At 43.1% G+C, this 17,451-nt stretch overlaps 1 protein-coding gene across 2 annotated transcripts in view; it reads right to left on the bottom strand.

The window, feature by feature from the left end:
* The window catches only part of LOC118456016 (protein NLRC3-like), a 45,152-nt gene that overhangs the window by 20,552 nt on the left and 7,149 nt on the right, over nt 1–17,451 (bottom strand). For both annotated transcript variants that reach the window (XM_035916389.2, XM_087845767.1), the window contains exons 2-3: nt 17,166–17,330; nt 16,980–17,093 (exon numbers count right to left, since the gene is read on the bottom strand). In XM_035916389.2, the coding sequence (XP_035772282.2) occupies nt 16,980–17,093; nt 17,166–17,287 (236 nt within the window). In that variant the 5' untranslated portion in view covers nt 17,288–17,330. The remainder of the gene's footprint in view (nt 1–16,979; nt 17,094–17,165; nt 17,331–17,451) is intronic.

The following is a 17,451-nucleotide window of genomic DNA, read 5'->3' as shown; positions in this document are numbered from 1 at the left end:
AGCGCCAAATCACAACAAAAGTCACCTCAAGGCGCTTCATACATACTTACAAACACAAGTGTAACTTAAGTTTCACACTGTTTTTTGTTATAAGCTTCATGTTATGGATGCACAGAGTGAGCACTCAGGTCGCATCAGAGCATCAGGCCATATAGTATGAGACCCTGCATCGTGACCTACGAACTTCTAACTTCTAACGAACTTCTAGTCAATCGTACAGTTTGAGGAGAAGCTGAATAATGCGACTGAAAAAAATAAAAAAATAAATATTGCACAGTGTATGCCCAGCTTAAATTACACAAAATGTCAGAAATCTGCACCGTCATAAACAAAGATTTAAACCTAATTTGTGATTTGTTGGATTAACCCTCTGAGGTTCCATAATATAACCGGCTATTTCTGACTTCTTTTGATTTTACATTTGTATTTCACTCTCAAATTGTTTCTTTTTAATTTTTCCCCTTGCCTTGTTTGGTATCATTCTTTTCAGCTCAACCTCACATGTCTGAATTGAGTTGATTTTTCATTGACATATTACTAATCTGAACTCACACAAAAGACTGTAAAAAAACCCCAGACATCCATCCATCCATTCGCTTCCGCTTATCCTTTTCAGGGTTGCGGGGGGCGCTGGAACCTATCCCAGCTGTCATAGGGTGAGAGTCAGGGTACACCCTGGACAGGTTGCCAGTCTATCGCAGGGCCAACACACAGGGACAGACAACCATTCGCACTCACATTCACACCTAGTGGCAATTTGGATTATCCAATTAACCTATCCCCACAAGCTGCATGTCTTTGGACGGTGGGAGGAAGCCGGAGTACCCGGAGAGAACCCACACAGACACGGGGAGAACATGCAAACAGAAAGACCCCGGCCTGATGTTGGAATTGAACTCAGGACCTTCTTGCTGTGCGGCAACAGTGCTAACCACCGTGCCACCGTGCTGCCCCAGACATGTTGAGTCAATTATTATTTTTATAACTTGAAATGCAAATATAAATTGTACATTTTAAAAATGTATGCACACATTTTGTAAACATATAAAACTATTTATGTAAAAATGCAGCCAATACACCTGTTGGGTTTTTTTTAATTATTTTGTAGAACCATTTAAAAATATTTAAATATTTACACTAAGAGAACAATTAGGTGTCACAGTAAGATGCCCAACAAATTATGTGTGCCAGTAAAAAAAAATGTTCGTCCACCAAAAGACAGAGGAGAACACCACAGGGATAAACTTGCAGATCTGACAACCGGAGGTGTATCACTCTGCTGGTTTTCTGCCTTCCGGCCTGCATGTATTTGCATACATTATAGAGGCCACTAGTGCTGACCAAGCTGCCATCTTTCTCTCTTCCCGTCTTTCAATGGCTGCTTCAATTTCAGCTTGACCCCTTTAAACCGCAAGTAAGTAATCATTTTTTTGTCATCTTTCCTTGCTGTCTCACTGGACTGGACATTAGTTTAGTTTTTTTAGCTACATCTGGTGAAGTTGTGGTAAAATGCTGGTATTAGCCTATTCGTCGTAGCAAGCTAGCCTGAAGCTAATATTTGCTAAATTTAGGGACACCCGTGTCTCTTTAGGAGTTGGAGGCCGGTGTTTTAGGAGCGGTACAAGATCTCATCAACAGGCAGTGTTGGGGAGTAACGTAATACATGCACCGGCGTTACGTATTTAAAATACAAAATATGAGTAAATGTATCCGTTACAGTTACCGTTCAATAGGTGATATTGAGAATACAGTTAGATTGTTGAAATAAATGGATTACAAGGCGGTATTTTCCTGTTTCATATGTTAGGCTATGGTCTCTCTATTTTTGGTTATTCCACGCCGGTGGAAACCCAAACAAAACATGCAATAAGAGGCTCTAAAAATTATTATACAAAAATGATTTAATATGAAGGCAATAGCAGAGTGTTACAGGCATCGCCCTAAACAATGTAGCATCATAGGCAGTGTAGTCCGTGCTGCAGGGAGAATGGACTGCCATACCTGTTATGTGTCTGTGAGCGAGGGAGGGAGAAAAAGGAAAAGTACGAGCTGTCACGTAAAGTACGAATCAAAACAAACACACTGTGTTGGAACGACGATTACAAGATGCTTAAAAGCAGCTCCAAAGAAACGGACGGTATAGAGACCGATTACGTCCAGAGGCGAAGCAGCGGTACTTGCAGAAAATAGCGTGCATTGGAAATGTGGACCCGTATGAAATACGGCCGTGGAGTAGAAACCCTGAAGACCAACCGCTACTGACATAGCCTGACATATTTTCGTACCTTATCTGTGGAGTCAGCGCGTACAAATCGTCATTCAAACAAAGGTAAGTCAGCTCGAGTACTGCGTGTGAAATGCGTTTGATTTCCCTGCAAACATTCACGTTAGTGCAGCATAAATTCATTCATGAGGGGAAACTACAGTGAGAACATGTGGAGGCTGTTAGAGGGAAAACATGGTGAGTTCAGTGCATTGATGTGACATTGTCCTGAAGGATTTAGTTATTCTTTATGGTTAAAGAAATTGCAATGATTTATTCATATTTATTATAAATAATCCTAATTATACATCTTGCTTCCATATTTGTATCTTGTGTCACTAAAAATACATTTTATTTTAACTTTATACATTGATTAATGACCTGCAGAATCTCCTTATCATATTAAGTGATTCATAATTGTCACTTTCTCCATCTCTAAAGTGATGACATCCTTGCATTACATACTTTAGGTTCATTTTCTGCAGGCAGGTTTCTGACAGAGAACAGGCAGATTTACTCTTTAACATGCAGCGTTCTATAGATGGACACATAAAGAAATGAAAAATTACATGTATGTGCTAACTTTCTAAACACTTTGTTACATTTATGATAAAGTAGATTAAACACATTTATGTCGGCCTTGGCTCATAGTTCTTGTCTTTAAATTAACTTTTGTCTGTGTGTGTTTCAGGTACTCTCAAAGACTGAATGAACCAGCATTGCAGCCATGGGTCATTGTGAGCATCACAGGGAAGGTTGAAGCCGCCCACTGCACCTGTAAGGCCAGAGTCGTGGAGACCTGCACCCACGTCACTGCTCTTCTGTTTAAAGTAGAAGCAACAGTGCGGATCATGGCACAAGGACTGTTACAGATGAACCTGCATGCTGGGTTTTGCTGGGTAATGTGACCAAGATACAGTCAGTGGTTGGCCATAAGATAGACTTCTCCTCTTCAGCTGCCCAAAAAAGGCTCTTGATCAAAACATAAACAGACCATCTATATTGAAAGGCAAAAGGAGCCATCCTCTAAAAAGAAAAATCCACCTGCTACTGTGGAGGAGTTGTCACTGCTATAATGCCATAATGTTTTATCTAGGGGTCTAGATTTATGCCTGTAGTGCACTGCCGTGTAAATAATTTGCATTTACTGAATATGTACTGACTGAGTCCCACTGTTCAAAAATTGAATAAAGAAACAAACTAATGTTTGCCTTTTTTTTTTATTATTAAAACCACTTTATAGAACATCACATCCGTTACAGTGTAGAATCCATATCATTTATAGTTTACAAGTGACAAAATGTTTACATAAAATCATGACAGTGTTTACATGATATCACCCACTACTAATATTACTTTACTTACTGTATCTTTTGAAAAAATACCGCTATTTATACAGCAAAAGACTTAGGAATGTTTAACAGGAGCAGGTTTCATTTTTCCCTGGTTTTATTATCACACTGTTCACCAAATGCAGCAAACCTTCACCGTCTTATCCAGAAGGGTCACCTCTTCACCCTCACATGGAAGAAGTAATCTGATTGGCATGGTGGTTTGTTTGAAGCAGGTCCCTTGTGTAGCGCTGGAACTCAGTCATGATGTTTCATCCATTTCATAGACTGGTTTGCTGCAATAATGCCAAATAATTAGCAACTCTATAAATAGAAGGTAGTTATGCAAAATCACTCAGTAGGATGTTTGTTCTAATTTGCTATGAGCTCAGAGCGCATCGAAAATAAAACTAATAGGCTATAAAGAGTGATATGAACATATTTAGAACTTACCGGAATGAAAATGTCTGGAGCACCAACAGATATTTGGAGATGGAAGAGAACTGAGTCTCACAGCTGCTGTCCAGGCTAGACGCCTTCGTTTGCTAACATCGATACATGAGCTGCCTCATGTTGCTTCCAGGTTGGGAAAGAATGAAAAGATAAACCATTTTCAAGCTTATTCTCTTGCCGGTCGTGCGATCGAACATTGCAGCCGACCACACAGCAAATACGAACCGTGCCTTCGCTCCTTCGTCGCTTGCGCTTAGACCCCGAACATGGCGGACCAGGCCAAAATCCTTTCCACACCCACCCCCGTGACATCACGCTCCAAAGCCCTATAATAAACACTGCAGCCAAAAAGAGTGCCTGACGAGCCCAGCTGTAAGTAAGCTATTAAGACTCGACTGTACACCGTGTTCCTGTTTTCCTCTGAAACAATAAGCTCCGTTGGAGCAGCCTTTCAACGCCAGACAACAAAGTCTGGTGATATAGAACTAAATCCTGGACCTAATTCAAACATCAGTGATTTGGACTGGCTACAACTAATTAGCCTAGTTAGCCTATGGGCACAGCTGTCACTGCATTGCTTTCCACCTCAACTAACTGTGCTCCAACCACCGTCCCAGTTAGTAAGGCTACATCTGCAGCTAATAGTGTTTACGCCCCTGTTGTCCGGGCCTCCACTTCTGCTGTTTGGGTTACCACCTCAGCTGCTAGGGCCTCCGCCTCAGCTGCCTGGGTTTCAATCTTGGCTGCCTGGGCCTCCACCTCAGCTGCCTGGGTTTCAATCTTAGCTGCCTGGGCCTACACCTCAGCTGCTCAGGCCTCCACCTAAGCTCCCTGGGCCTCGACCTCAGCTGCCTGGGCCTCCACCTCAGCTGCCTGGGCTTCCACCTCAGCTGCTCGGGCCTCCACCTCAGGTGCCTGGGCCTCCACCTCAGCTGCCTGGGTTTCAATCTCGGCTGCCTGGGCCTCCACCTGAGCTGCTCAGGCCTCCACCTCAGCCGCCTGGGCCTCCAACTCAGCTGCCTGGGTTTCCACCTCAGCTGCCTGGGCCTCCACCTCAGCTGCCTGGGCCTCCACCTCAGCTGCCTGGGTTTCCACCTCAGCTGCCTGGGCCTCCACCTCAGCTGCCTGGGTTTCCACCTCAGCTGCCTGGGTTTCAATCTCAGCTGCCTGGGTTTCAATCTTGGCTGCCTGGGCCTACACCTCAGCTGCTCAGGCCTCCACCTAAGCTGCCTGGGCCTCCACCTCAGCTGCCTGGGCCTCCACCTCATCTGCCTGGGTTTCCACCTCAGCTGCCTGGGTTTCAATCTTGGCTGCCTGGGCCTACACCTCAGCTGCCTGGGTTTCCACCTCAGCTGCCTGGGTTTCCACCTCAGCTGCCATGGCCTCCACCTCAGCTGCTCAGGCCTCCACCTCAGCTGCCTGGGCCTCCACCTCAGCTGCCTGGGCTTCCACCTCAGCTGCCTGGGCCTCCACCTCAGCTGCCTGGGTTTCCACCTCAGCTGCCTGGGTTTCAATCTTGGCTGCCTGGGCCTACACCTCAGCTGCTCAGGCCTCCACCTCAGCTGCCTGGGCCTCCACCTCAGCTGCCTGGGCCTCCACCTCAGCTGCCTGGGTTTCCACCTCAGCTGCCTGGGTTTCAATCTCAGCTGCCTGGGTTTCAATCTTGGCTGCCTGGGGTTTCAATCTTGGCTGCCTGGGCCTACACCTCAGCTGCCTGGGCCTCCATCTAAGCTGCCTGGGCCTCCACCTCAGCTGCCTGGGCCTCCACCTAAGCTGCCCGGGCCTCCACCTCAGCTGCCCGGGTTTCCACCTCAGCTGCCTGGGTTTCCACCTCAGCTGCTCAGGCCTCCACCTCAGCTGCTCAGGCCTCCACGTCAGCTGCCTGGGCTTCCACCTCAGCTGCCTGGGCCTCCACCTCAGCTGCCTGGGCTTCCACCTCAGCTGCTCGGGCCTCCACCTCAGCTGCCTGGGTTTCCACCTCAGCTGCCTGGGCCTCCACCTCAGCTGCCTGGGTTTCAATCTCGGCTGCCTGGGCCTCCACCTGAGCTGCTCAGGCCTCCACCTCAGCCGCCTGGGCCTCCAACTCAGCTGCCTGGGCCTCCACCTCAGCTGCCTGGGCTTCCACCTCAGCTGCTCGGGCCTCCACCTCAGCTGCCTGGGTTTCCACCTCAGCTGCCTGGGCCTCCACCTCAGCTGCCTGGGTTTCAATCTCGGCTGCCTGGGCCTCCACCTGAGCTGCTCAGGCCTCCACCTCAGCCGCCTGGGCCTCCACCTAAGCTGCCTGGGCCTCCACCTCAGCTGCCTGGGCCTCCACCTCAGCCGCCTGGGCCTCCACCTAAGCTGCCTGGGCCTCCACCTCAGCTGCCTGGGCCTCCACCTAAGCTGCCCGGGCCTCCACCTCAGCTGCCTGGGCCTCCACCTCAGCTGCCTGGGCTTCCACCTCAGCTGCTCGGGCCTCCACCTCAGCTGCCTGGGTTTCCACCTCAGCTGCTCAGGCCTCCACCTCAGCCGCCTGGGCCTCCAACTCAGCTGCCTGGGTTTCCACCTCAGCTGCCTGGGCCTACACCTCAGCTGCCTGGGTTTCCACCTCAGCTGCCTGGGTTTCCACCTCAGCTGCCTGGGCCTACACCTCAGCTGCTCAGGCCTCCACCTAAGCTGCCTGGGCCTCCACCTCAGCTGCCTGGGCTTCCACCTCAGCTGCCTGGGCCTCCACCTCAGCTGCCTGGGCCTCCACCTCATCTGCCTGGTTTTCCACCTCAGCTGCCTGGGTTTCAATCTTGGCTGCCTGGGCCTACACCTCAGCTGCCTGGGCTTCCACCTCAGCTGCCTGGGCTTCCACCTCAGCTGCTCGGGCCTCCACATCAGCTGCATGGGCTTCCACCTCAGCTGCTTGGGCCTCCATCTCGGCTGCCTGGGTCGCCACCTCAGGTGCCTTTGCCCCCCAACGCGGCTGCCTGGGCCTCCATCTCGGCTGTCTGGGCCCCCACCTGCTGTACTCAAACTACAGTCTCCGGTAAAGGGTTTCTCATCATTAAATGTTCATAGCATTGTCAACAAAAGGACAAGAAATCCTGCTATTGAAAGTTACAGAGGAACAAAGATCTGCAAGAAATATAATCAGGCTAAAGTCATCTGGGACACTAAAAATAAACCAAAGGGGCTTCTATGTGGACACATTAACATTCGCAGTATGTTACCGAAGCATGAGCAACTGGAACATATTCTAAGCAATTCCAATATTTCCATTTTGGGTATCTCTGAATTTTGGCTTTCAAGTTCTTCTCCTGAGTCTGCGGTTGTCTTTCCAGAGTACACAGTATTCAGAAGGGATAGAATTGGAACAAGAGGAGGAGAAATACTTGTGTATGTAAAAAAAACACCTGGATTGCTCTTTATTTAGTTTACCATGTCGAAATAGAACATATTTCTTTTAAAATCACTCTTTCTCCAGAAATGTCATTTACGTTGATCTGTTTATATCGCCCTCCTTCCGCAAAGAATATTTTTTATGAACAACTACAGATATTACTTAAATATCATACTATAAATAATAAGTCTAATGAAATAATTGTAATGGGAGATCTTAATGTCAACTGGGACTTTGAAAAGGACAGAAAAACACTCAAGGACATAATGGAGACGTTGAACTTTACTCCACACATGAACAACCCACAAGAATAACGAGAACCTCTAAAACTAAAATAGATCTGGTTTTCAGTAATAAGCCCGAGCAAATTATTAAATCTTATAATTTTATCACTGGTATTTCAGACCACAATTTTATATTATTTTCTAGAAAAATTATAAAAGGTAAAAATGTCTGGCAACACTTAAATAAATTACTTGGCCGTCATTCAAACAAAAGTAAAATTACAATTGAACTTTATGTAAATAACTCTATTGTTAGAGAGCATCTATCTATTGCCAATAACTTAAACACTTTCTTTATCTCATCTGTTAAGAAGTCAGTCAGAGCTTTGACTCAGTCGTATGCTCTGATAATGTGAATAATGTTGGTCAAAATTTGTTCACCATCACTCATATTTCAGACACTGAAGTTGCTAAACTAATTACAGGTTTAAAACAATCAAAAGCACTTGATGTATATAGTATTAACACAAATTTCCTAAAGGAACATATGGATTTGCTTGTACGTCCAACAACTCATGTTTTGATTATGTCTTTCCAACACTCCATTGTTCTAACAGATTGGAAAATTGCTGCAGTTACACCAATTTTCAAAGCAGGTGTGAAGACTGACATGGCTAATTATCGCTCCATAAGCATACTCCCGGTCATATCTAAAATAGCTGAGAAGTGGGTGGTTAAACTCCTCACTGCTCACCTAGAAAACACCCAACCCTCATTACATCCATTGCAGTTTGGCTTTCGGGCACATCACTCCACAGATACAGCCCTGTGTCTGTTAGTGGAGAACTCCAAGAGCCTGCTGGACAAGAGTCCCTGTGTTGGAGCTGTATTTTTAGATCTGAAGAAGGCTTTCGACTCTGTAAACCATCAGATATTGTTGTCCAGATTGACTCAGTTTAATATCTCCAGTCAGGCTCTTCAGTGGTTTGCCTCATATCTCTCACACAGGAAACAGTGTGTGGTGTTGGATGGGGTTAAATCTCCATATTTAGACTGTGATACAGGGGTTCCTCAAGGATCTGTTCTTGGGCCCTTATTGTTGTCTCTTTTTATCGATAACTTACTTGAAGTCCAAATATATTTGCTCAAATGTATGCGGATGATGCAGTTATACGTAACTATATATACGTAATTTTTTTTACATTTATGTTCATTAACATGCACTGTCCTAAATAAATTAATTAAATTAAATTAAAGTAAAGCTAGTTTTCAGCTACGAGCCCGACACGGAACCCGACGTATTAGCCAGAGGTCCCTTTACTACGGTTCGGAGCCGCTGACCTGTTTCATATACGCGCGGAATAGTTTTCTATACGAGATCGCTGCAAAAAGTGCAGCCTTACCTAATGTCCACCCTACTGTTACTCATAACCTTTTAATTAACCTTCCCAACACTGTCAACAGGTTAGCACCTCATACCACAGTGCACCAAAAGCAGTCTCATGAACGCTCGGAAGTAAAAGCCCAGAGCCCAAAACAGACAGTGCAGGAGATGACAAGGTTAGCAATTGTATGGTGAAAATTATACTTTTAGTTAACTTGATTGGCAAAAAGAAAAGTAAATACAAAATCTGCTTCTCACATATAGGGCATTTCCAAGATTTTTTTTTCAAAACTTCTTCAATTTCTTTCATTACAGCTGTCCTGTGCCAGATGTTCTGTTGACCCACAGTGAGAGGCATCATTTCAGAAACACCAGGAAGACTGAAACTCTTCATGTAGCTGAGTATATTCAGTGTTTAAAACAGAAGTTGTGCAGGTCTGAGATCAGCAGTTTTCTGAAATACCAAACTGAGGTACTGTTAATGCTGATGTATAGTGACACAGTTAAAGGGGTGATTAATGCTTTTGACTTTTTGTCTTTAAATTTATCAATAAAACAGCTGCAGCTTTCACTGACAGCACATGTGGTACTTTAACCTTTGTACTGTTTTCTTCAGTTAATTACTGAAGAAAACTACAAAAAGTTACTACAAAGATTGAAGATATAGGATGATCTGTCTGCTGTCACTGGGTGGTGCTGAGGTCTGAATCTGAGGACGGCTCCTGTAATCACAAACAGAACAGAATCATCACAAACTGAAATATAAAGTTTACCTCTCAAATCTGAAATAGAGCTGATCCTTCTGTCCTCACACACTCGGGATCTGAAGTTGTTCAGTCCTACAGTTCTGCCGACAGCTGTTTATTTTTTATTTGTTTTAAAGGCCTTATATACTAACACATTTTCCAATATCATGTTTACCTTTGAGTTGTTGATGCTTTATAAATGGACATCTGCAAAGATGAGATGATGGAGCAGGTTTCAGTCGAGGTTCAGTCTGCTGCTGCATCCTGGTCACAACATACGGAGGTGTTATCAGCTCAGTATTGAACAAGAATTATTAATGTTTCAAATGATTTGTCCTAAAGGATGCAAGCTGTACAGAGTACTGCACATGTGACTTTGTGAACATAACTCATTAAAAATAATTCGGACCGTTTTTTAACCTGAATATTTGTAACAAACTCAGTAAAAAAAAATGCTAAAAAAAATAATCAGAGGAAAAATGTAACATTTTAACTTAAGCTGACAAGCGGAAGTAGTTGGTTTCAGTACATAGGTATCGGGCTTTGCTATTTAATCCGTAGCTATTGACCAATGAGGGGTACCTGAAGTGCCAGGTTTTTAAAAATTGGCGTTAATGTCGTTCCACATGTGGAAAGCGACAGAAAACTTGCTGCTGTTTGCACATATTTAATAATCAGCTCTGCACAGGAGCAGAAGCAGAGTCCAGCCTGTTGCTCTTACAGTATAATACTCATAATAAAAGTACAGTAACCGTGGTTAGTCACTGAGCAGCCCAGTGCGTTTCTCTTGATTTCTTTAGTCAGGGTAAATTCATTCACCGGCACGGGTTAGCTAAACTTTACAAAACAAGTTTCCCCTACAGCCGAGTGCTCATCTTAGCTAGCTAGGTAGCTAGCTAAGGACCTAAATTACGGATTAGCTTACAAACACATTTAACTTACCAAAAATAATGCGGTGGGGCCTCAGGTCCTCCTGTCCGGGAGTCCAATTTACTGAAGAACACCTCAGGCTGTCACTTTGAAATAGTCGGTAATGTAAACACTGGACCTCTCAGCATCTGCCATTCCCGAACAGACACATGCAAGTTTGTCCGTGACCGCAGCCGCGTCGTCAGTGTTTTCTCCAGTCATTGGTCAGCAATATATATGCAAATACATGCAGGTCGGAATCCCCGCCCCCCCCCAGCGTGCCCCGGACACCAAAACAGTGCCAGCAGAGTGAAACTGAAAAATGGTTTGAAACCGGAAAAAATGGATTGAAAATGAAAAAAAAAATTGTAAGCGAAAACCAAAAAAATTACAGTTTCAATTAATTGTTTTTCACTATCAATTATTTTTTTCAGTTTCAATACAAGATTTTTCAGTACATTTATTTCAGTTACAATATTTTTTTTCGGTTTCATTTCAAGGTGGCATCGTTCTGATTCCATACATTAGTGCCCTCACTGACACACAAAACAAAATGACTACACAACAGACTAACTATACACTCCACGTTAAACGTCAGAAATCTTCCACTTCTAAAAACTCTCTGTCTCTCTCACACACATTCGCTCACTCTGTCTCGCTGCCATTACCATCACTCCCAAAACTTTTCTCTCTCCTACGTGACGCAGAGAATTTCCACTGATGGGAAAAAAGATCTCCTTTAATCTTTTTTTTACTGTTTTTGCACTGTCTTTAGATAAGGCTTTAAAAAACACACACACACACAAAACCATGATGACAGTATTTAGAAAAAAGCATGGCATGTATATTTTTTTTATCATAACTCTGGATTTACTGGCCTGTGATTAAAATTTAAAAACTGGTGTATACTTTGTAGTCCGAACTTTCAACACAGGCTGAAAGACTCAGCGTGGCTGCAGCTTGTTGCTGTTTCAGCTTAAATCAGTCATGTGGTTTGGAGGTGCAGCGTGTCCGTGGACCATGGAGGGTTAATAACACTCACCTTCATTCCATTTCCAGAGCGTAACTATGGGCTCAAATTGTGGTAATAAATATTTTGTACTTGTAAATCAGGATTTGTATGTGTAAAAAGAATTTGTGTGTGTGTAAAAAAGATTTGTATGTGTAAAAAGAATTTGTGTGTGTGTAAAAAGGATTTGTGTGTGGACTTAGCCAAAAAATATGTGAGAAAGTCTGCACTCAAGATTCAAGTTACAAGTAAGAATTTTGACCCTATTTTTCTTCCTTTCATCTGATTGGCCAATGTCATGTCAATCACAAATTTAACTATCCAATCAGAGAACAGATGGGTTTGGCTGTCAGAGGGGTGTTTTTTTGAACTGCAGGTCCTTGAAGGGTAATACAGTTTGAAGCTGGAGGATCTCTATATGAATATCCAATAGAAGCTATGTCCCCTAACCTTCAGCAGCTGTTGAAAGGATAAAGTTGTGGTATATCAGTGGTTAGAAATACCATTATTACTTTAGGATTAGTCTAACATGAAGTCAGTGCTGACCCGGGACCATTGCTGTTAGTCACAGTGTCCAGCATAAAGGTCCTTTCACATTGGATGCAGCATGTGCTGCTAATGCTAACTGCTAACTAAAAGCTAAGGATCCAGAATTTGTTGCGCTGGCTGCTGAGCTCTGTGGGTTTTTGCAGCAGCTCTACCTGTGCTAGATGCACCTGCTCCTTGTCGTTTCTATCTCTGACTTTATGTCCACTACAAGAGTTTCTGTTTTTTTTGCTGGGTCTTCAAATGTTCAATAAAAACACGGATGCTAATTCATAACAAAGAAAGCTTTGTAGGTATCCCCACTCCACTAGTGAAGACTGTCATTTCTACAACTGCCCCCCCGGAGGTTCGCAGCGCTGTTGAAAAGGTTCGGGAGGTCCCTGTATTAAGCACGTAAACCTGTGACACAAAAATCACCAAACTGAGACACCCATAGACTATTTCCCTTCGTGGTGATGAAGGAAAACGCTGGGCTGGCATGTAAAAGGGCATTTATTCCCTTCAAGGACCTGAAGCTCCACAATAAGCTCCATCCCCTCCAACAGCCAAATCCATCTGTTCTCTGATTGGATAGTTAAATTTGAGATTGACATGACATTGGCCAATCAGATGAAAGGAAGAAAAATAGGGTCAAAATTTATACTTGTAACTTGAAACTTGAGTGCAGACTTTCTCACGTATTTTTTGGCTAAGTCCACACACAAATCTTTTTTTACCCACACACAAATTCTTTTTACACATACAAATCCTGATTTACAAGTACAAAACTGATTTACAAGTACAAAACTGATTTACAAGTACAAAATATTTATGACCACAATTTGAGCCCATACGTAACAACCAACAACCTGTGTGAAATCTGAAATTCCCATGGTGTTGTTCAAAATGGGCAACTTCCAGCGCCGCTCCGAGCTGGCAGCCAGTATTAGCAGCTCGAACCTGACCGAGTCCTTTTGTCTGTTTAATATATGTTTCTTTGTTGTTTTTGTGTTTATTGTTTTTGTTTTTCTATTGTGGAATGCTGTCCCCCACAATGGAGCTCAGAATTCTATGGACAATCATGTTCTCTATTACATTTTTTACGGCGTCTGTGTCCGGATCAGCGTGTGGAGGTCCGACCTCCCATTGTTTACAGCAGGGTTCAGCTGTTAGCCCTCGGAGCCTCCGCTGCCCTGCCTACTGCCGAGCAAGCTAACATCCCCTGCGAGGTGAGGAGGAAGAGACGTGGTACTCGGGCCGGGACCGGCGTCGCAGTAAAGTCAGGAGGTACCGGCCAGCGATTCCATCTGTTATTATGGGGAATGTGAGATCTCTCCCCAATAAAGTAGACGAGCTGGCGGCTCTTACCCGACATCAGAGGAGCTACAGGGAGTGCAGCCTGATGTGCTTCACAGAGTCGTGGCTAACTGCGCTAACTCCGGACTCACACGTAAACATGGATGGTTTCCATCTGATCGGGGCCGACAGAACAACGGAGAGTGGTAAGAAGAGAGGAGGGGGTCTGGCTGTGTTTGTGAACAATAGATGGTGTAACTCTGGGCATTTATCTATCAAAGAGACGCTATGCTGTAAGGACATTGAGCTGCTAGCGGTTAGCATGAGACCGTACTATCTACCGCGAGAGTTTCCACACGTGATTATGATAGCTGTGTATGTCCTGCCCTCTCCTAACGCTGCAGCCTGTGAGGTCCTGCACACTGTAACCAGCAGACTCCAAACACAGCACCCTCAGGCCCTTTTCCTGATCTCTGGGGACTTTAATCACATCTCCCTGTCCTCCACTCTCCCCAGGTACTTGGGTTTTCACCTGAATAAATAAACTGGACTAGAGCCACAACACTGATGCTCTTTACAGGAAGGGTCAGAACAGACCCTACCTGCTGAGGCGGCTGAGGTCATTTGGAGTACAGGGAGCACTTTTAAGACCTTCTATGACTCTGTGGTGGCATCTGTCATTTTTTACAGTGTTGTATGTTGGAGCAGCAGTTTATCGGCAGCTGAGAGGAAGAGGTTGGATAAAGTCATCAGGAAGGCCAGCTCTGTTCTGGGATGCACCCTGGACCCAGTGCAGGTGGTGGGAGACAGAAGGACTCTGGCCAAAATAACATCTCTGATGGACAGAGTCTCCCACCCCATGCATGTAAATGTTGCTGAACTGCAGAGCTGCTTCAGTGACAGACTGCTGCATCCTAGATGCATGAAGGAGCGTTTCTGCAGGTCCTTCCTCCCTGCAGCTGTCAGACTGTACAATCAGAACTGCTCCCAACAAACATAGATGTTTACATCTGTGCTGTAACCGCAATAATTTAATCAACCGATTCGCACTACAACCTGCTTTGCCTCTTATCTGTAGTTATTTTTATTTAATTTAATAACTGTACAGTACTCTCTGTATATAGTAACCATTGTCCTTAATGTAAATATGTAAGAAAAATTGTGTACGTTTCTGTTCTGTGTCCTGTGTACTGTTTGTTTGTATATGTGTCTTTTTGGCTGCTGTTACAACCAAATTTCCCCTTGTGGGACAATTAAAGGATTATTCTATTCTATTCTATTCTAAGTGCTCTGGCACAATCATAAGCATCGCTTGCTACTGAAAACAAGAAAAAAGCCGGTCCATGCTATGGGCTGAACAATTTGTTAATGGTGGAGGGGGGTAACACTATGCAGTATATTCAGTTTAGCATTTATATTTACTGTTGACTGTAACTACGCTAAAAGTGTTAATGCTATCTTATTTTAATAAACAACACTGTCATATGCAAAACTAGGGTGGCACTTGGGGTGGCAAAGGCTTATTTTAGGGTGGCACATGCCACCCCATGCCACCCTTCTAGATACGCCCCTGAGTGGTTTACAAGTTGGGACGAATACTATGGAGACATGCTCATAGTGTTCTAGATGGAGTAATGGTCTTACCAAGAATGCTTGTTTAAAGTTTACATTGAACTGTTCTTTTCCATCTTTGTAGGGAAATTATTCTGTTGCAATATAATGATCTAATTTAGTTGTCCTAGTAAGTGTTGGCTAATTCTATCATGTAGCCTACCGAAAGCCTCTGTGAGGAACTCGTATTTTACAGTAGTGTAAATTTTCTTTTTTTGCATTGTGGAAGAAGATTTATTTTCTGTTGTAATAATCACATATTAAATCATATCACATTAGTTATAGTAATATCCCTGTCTCACTTTAGTATAGTAAGAGCATTCCTGTCACCAGTTTGCATGCATGTGTTATGTTATCACAGTGAGGCCATTGTAATGGAAGACACTAAACAGATAGTAAGACTCCTTCTTCTTATAGAGGGATGTAAATGTTTAGGTAGGGGCCCTGTTGTAAAGGTGATGACATTCAGATGTCTTGCTCTTACGGAGATGACGGCTTAGCAGAAAGCAAGGTCATAATTCTCTCTGTGAGGGAGGAGGTATAGAAAAGCGTGCCTAGAAAAGTGCTATATAAATGCAATCCATTATTATTATTATTATTATTATTATTATTATTATTATTATTATTATTATTATTATTATTATTATCCTAGTGTTGCTCGGATGCTTGTCTCCACATTGCAATGTTTTTATTAAACCCACTTCGAATCAAGCTCACTGGGTGTGTTGCAAGTTATTGTTAAATTTTCCATTTTCCAGCATTAATGTCAATGACATTTTAATGTCAATGACATTAAAACTAGGTTCTTTCTTGTCTGGCTACTTGCAGAAGTGAAAACATTCCTCTGTTTCAGCCTTTGAGAGAGCTATTCATGCCTGAATTTTGTCTTCTCTAATGCAATAGTCTTTTTAAGTTGTTATTGCCTCAATGCTTAGCTGACTGCAGCACAGTTACCAATTGGCACCTACAGCAGAGACCACTGTTGAGGTTTAAATTTATAATCTTAAATGCTTATATACTGATTATATTGCTTTATATAAGAGAGGCCCAACTCTTAGTACAGTCTGTGCCGAAAGGACTGACAGGAAATTACATGTTTTTGCAGGCAGAAAGTGAAACTAAGCAGAGTGTTTGATCGAAACTTAAAGTGTGGTGTGACGTGGAGAGGAAGTATATAAATAACTAGGCTTCCTTTTTGTGCTTTAGACCTGAACTTATGTGTTCATGTGTTCAGGTCTCCATGTCCCGGGATATGTAAAATTAAAGATTGTTTTTAAAGTAAAAAGACCACTTTGAGCCGTGTCTTTTTTGGCCGTAAAGAATCCAAAGAACCGAATTTAATACCACATATAACTCATATTATCATCCTTATACTAGCTATTAGTCAGTTTTGAAGGGAGATGTTTTTAAACCTTTTTTTTTAAGCAATTTTTAATAGTTTTACAGCCTGTACAGCCCTTTGGTCAGCAGCTCTTGTTTTAATTGTGGATTGTTAAACAATCAGTCAGACCATCAATTCTTAAGATCCTCAAAACCACAGCTGAATCAAAGTGTTTTTTCTACTAACAATTATTTTTCAATGTATTTTAACTATAGTCTTAAATTATTAAATTTTAGTCTACTATTTATCTATTTATACATTAATTTATACATTAATAACTCAGTTGCTTACATACATGTGTAAAGGTTCAGATTAAAGGTGTGTGTGTGTGTGTGTGTGTTTACAAGAATTTTATGTATTTAATATTAATTTTTGTGATGTAATGAGCTTTTGTACCAAACAAAGTTTTTTATTGCTGTTTTTACATCCCATAACATCAAGCAGTTAAATTAGCTATTACTGAATATAGCACTAACTCACCTCTCTGCAGCTGGTGCCTGCCGGACTTTAAAATGAACGTAGTGTTCGAGGGACTGGTCACTCTTTAAGGACACACAGGTGGGTTCAGGCTCATGTTCAACTCTTTGAAGGATCCTGTTAATTCAAGCTCTTTAATTAAAGCCTCAACACATACTTAAATACAATTTTATATTCGTGTAATCTTACTTGTTTTTTAAGGACTGTTTTTGTCCAAATCTACAAATGACACCCATCAGAACGTTGCTCTTAGAGGACACACCACTGAATCCATGACTCGGTTGTTTGCCACTGTCCTCACACTGATCCATGCTGCTGAATTCACAGCAGCTCACACACACTTTCTACCTTCACCTGCAGAGGAAACACAAATCATTCATGTGCACATCAACTGAAATCCTCCTTTCCATCATGTGTGCTGTCCAAATATCAGCGGCTTCTTTCCTGCTTCATCTCAGTGTCAGCTGAATGCAGT

This window comes from Neolamprologus brichardi, chromosome 9 (assembly GCF_056152115.1).
Source record: "Neolamprologus brichardi isolate AB-2024 chromosome 9, ASM5615211v1, whole genome shotgun sequence".
In the NCBI taxonomy this organism is placed as follows: Eukaryota; Metazoa; Chordata; class Actinopteri; order Cichliformes; family Cichlidae; genus Neolamprologus; species Neolamprologus brichardi.
This window is presented reverse-complemented; position numbering and strand designations above follow the sequence as displayed.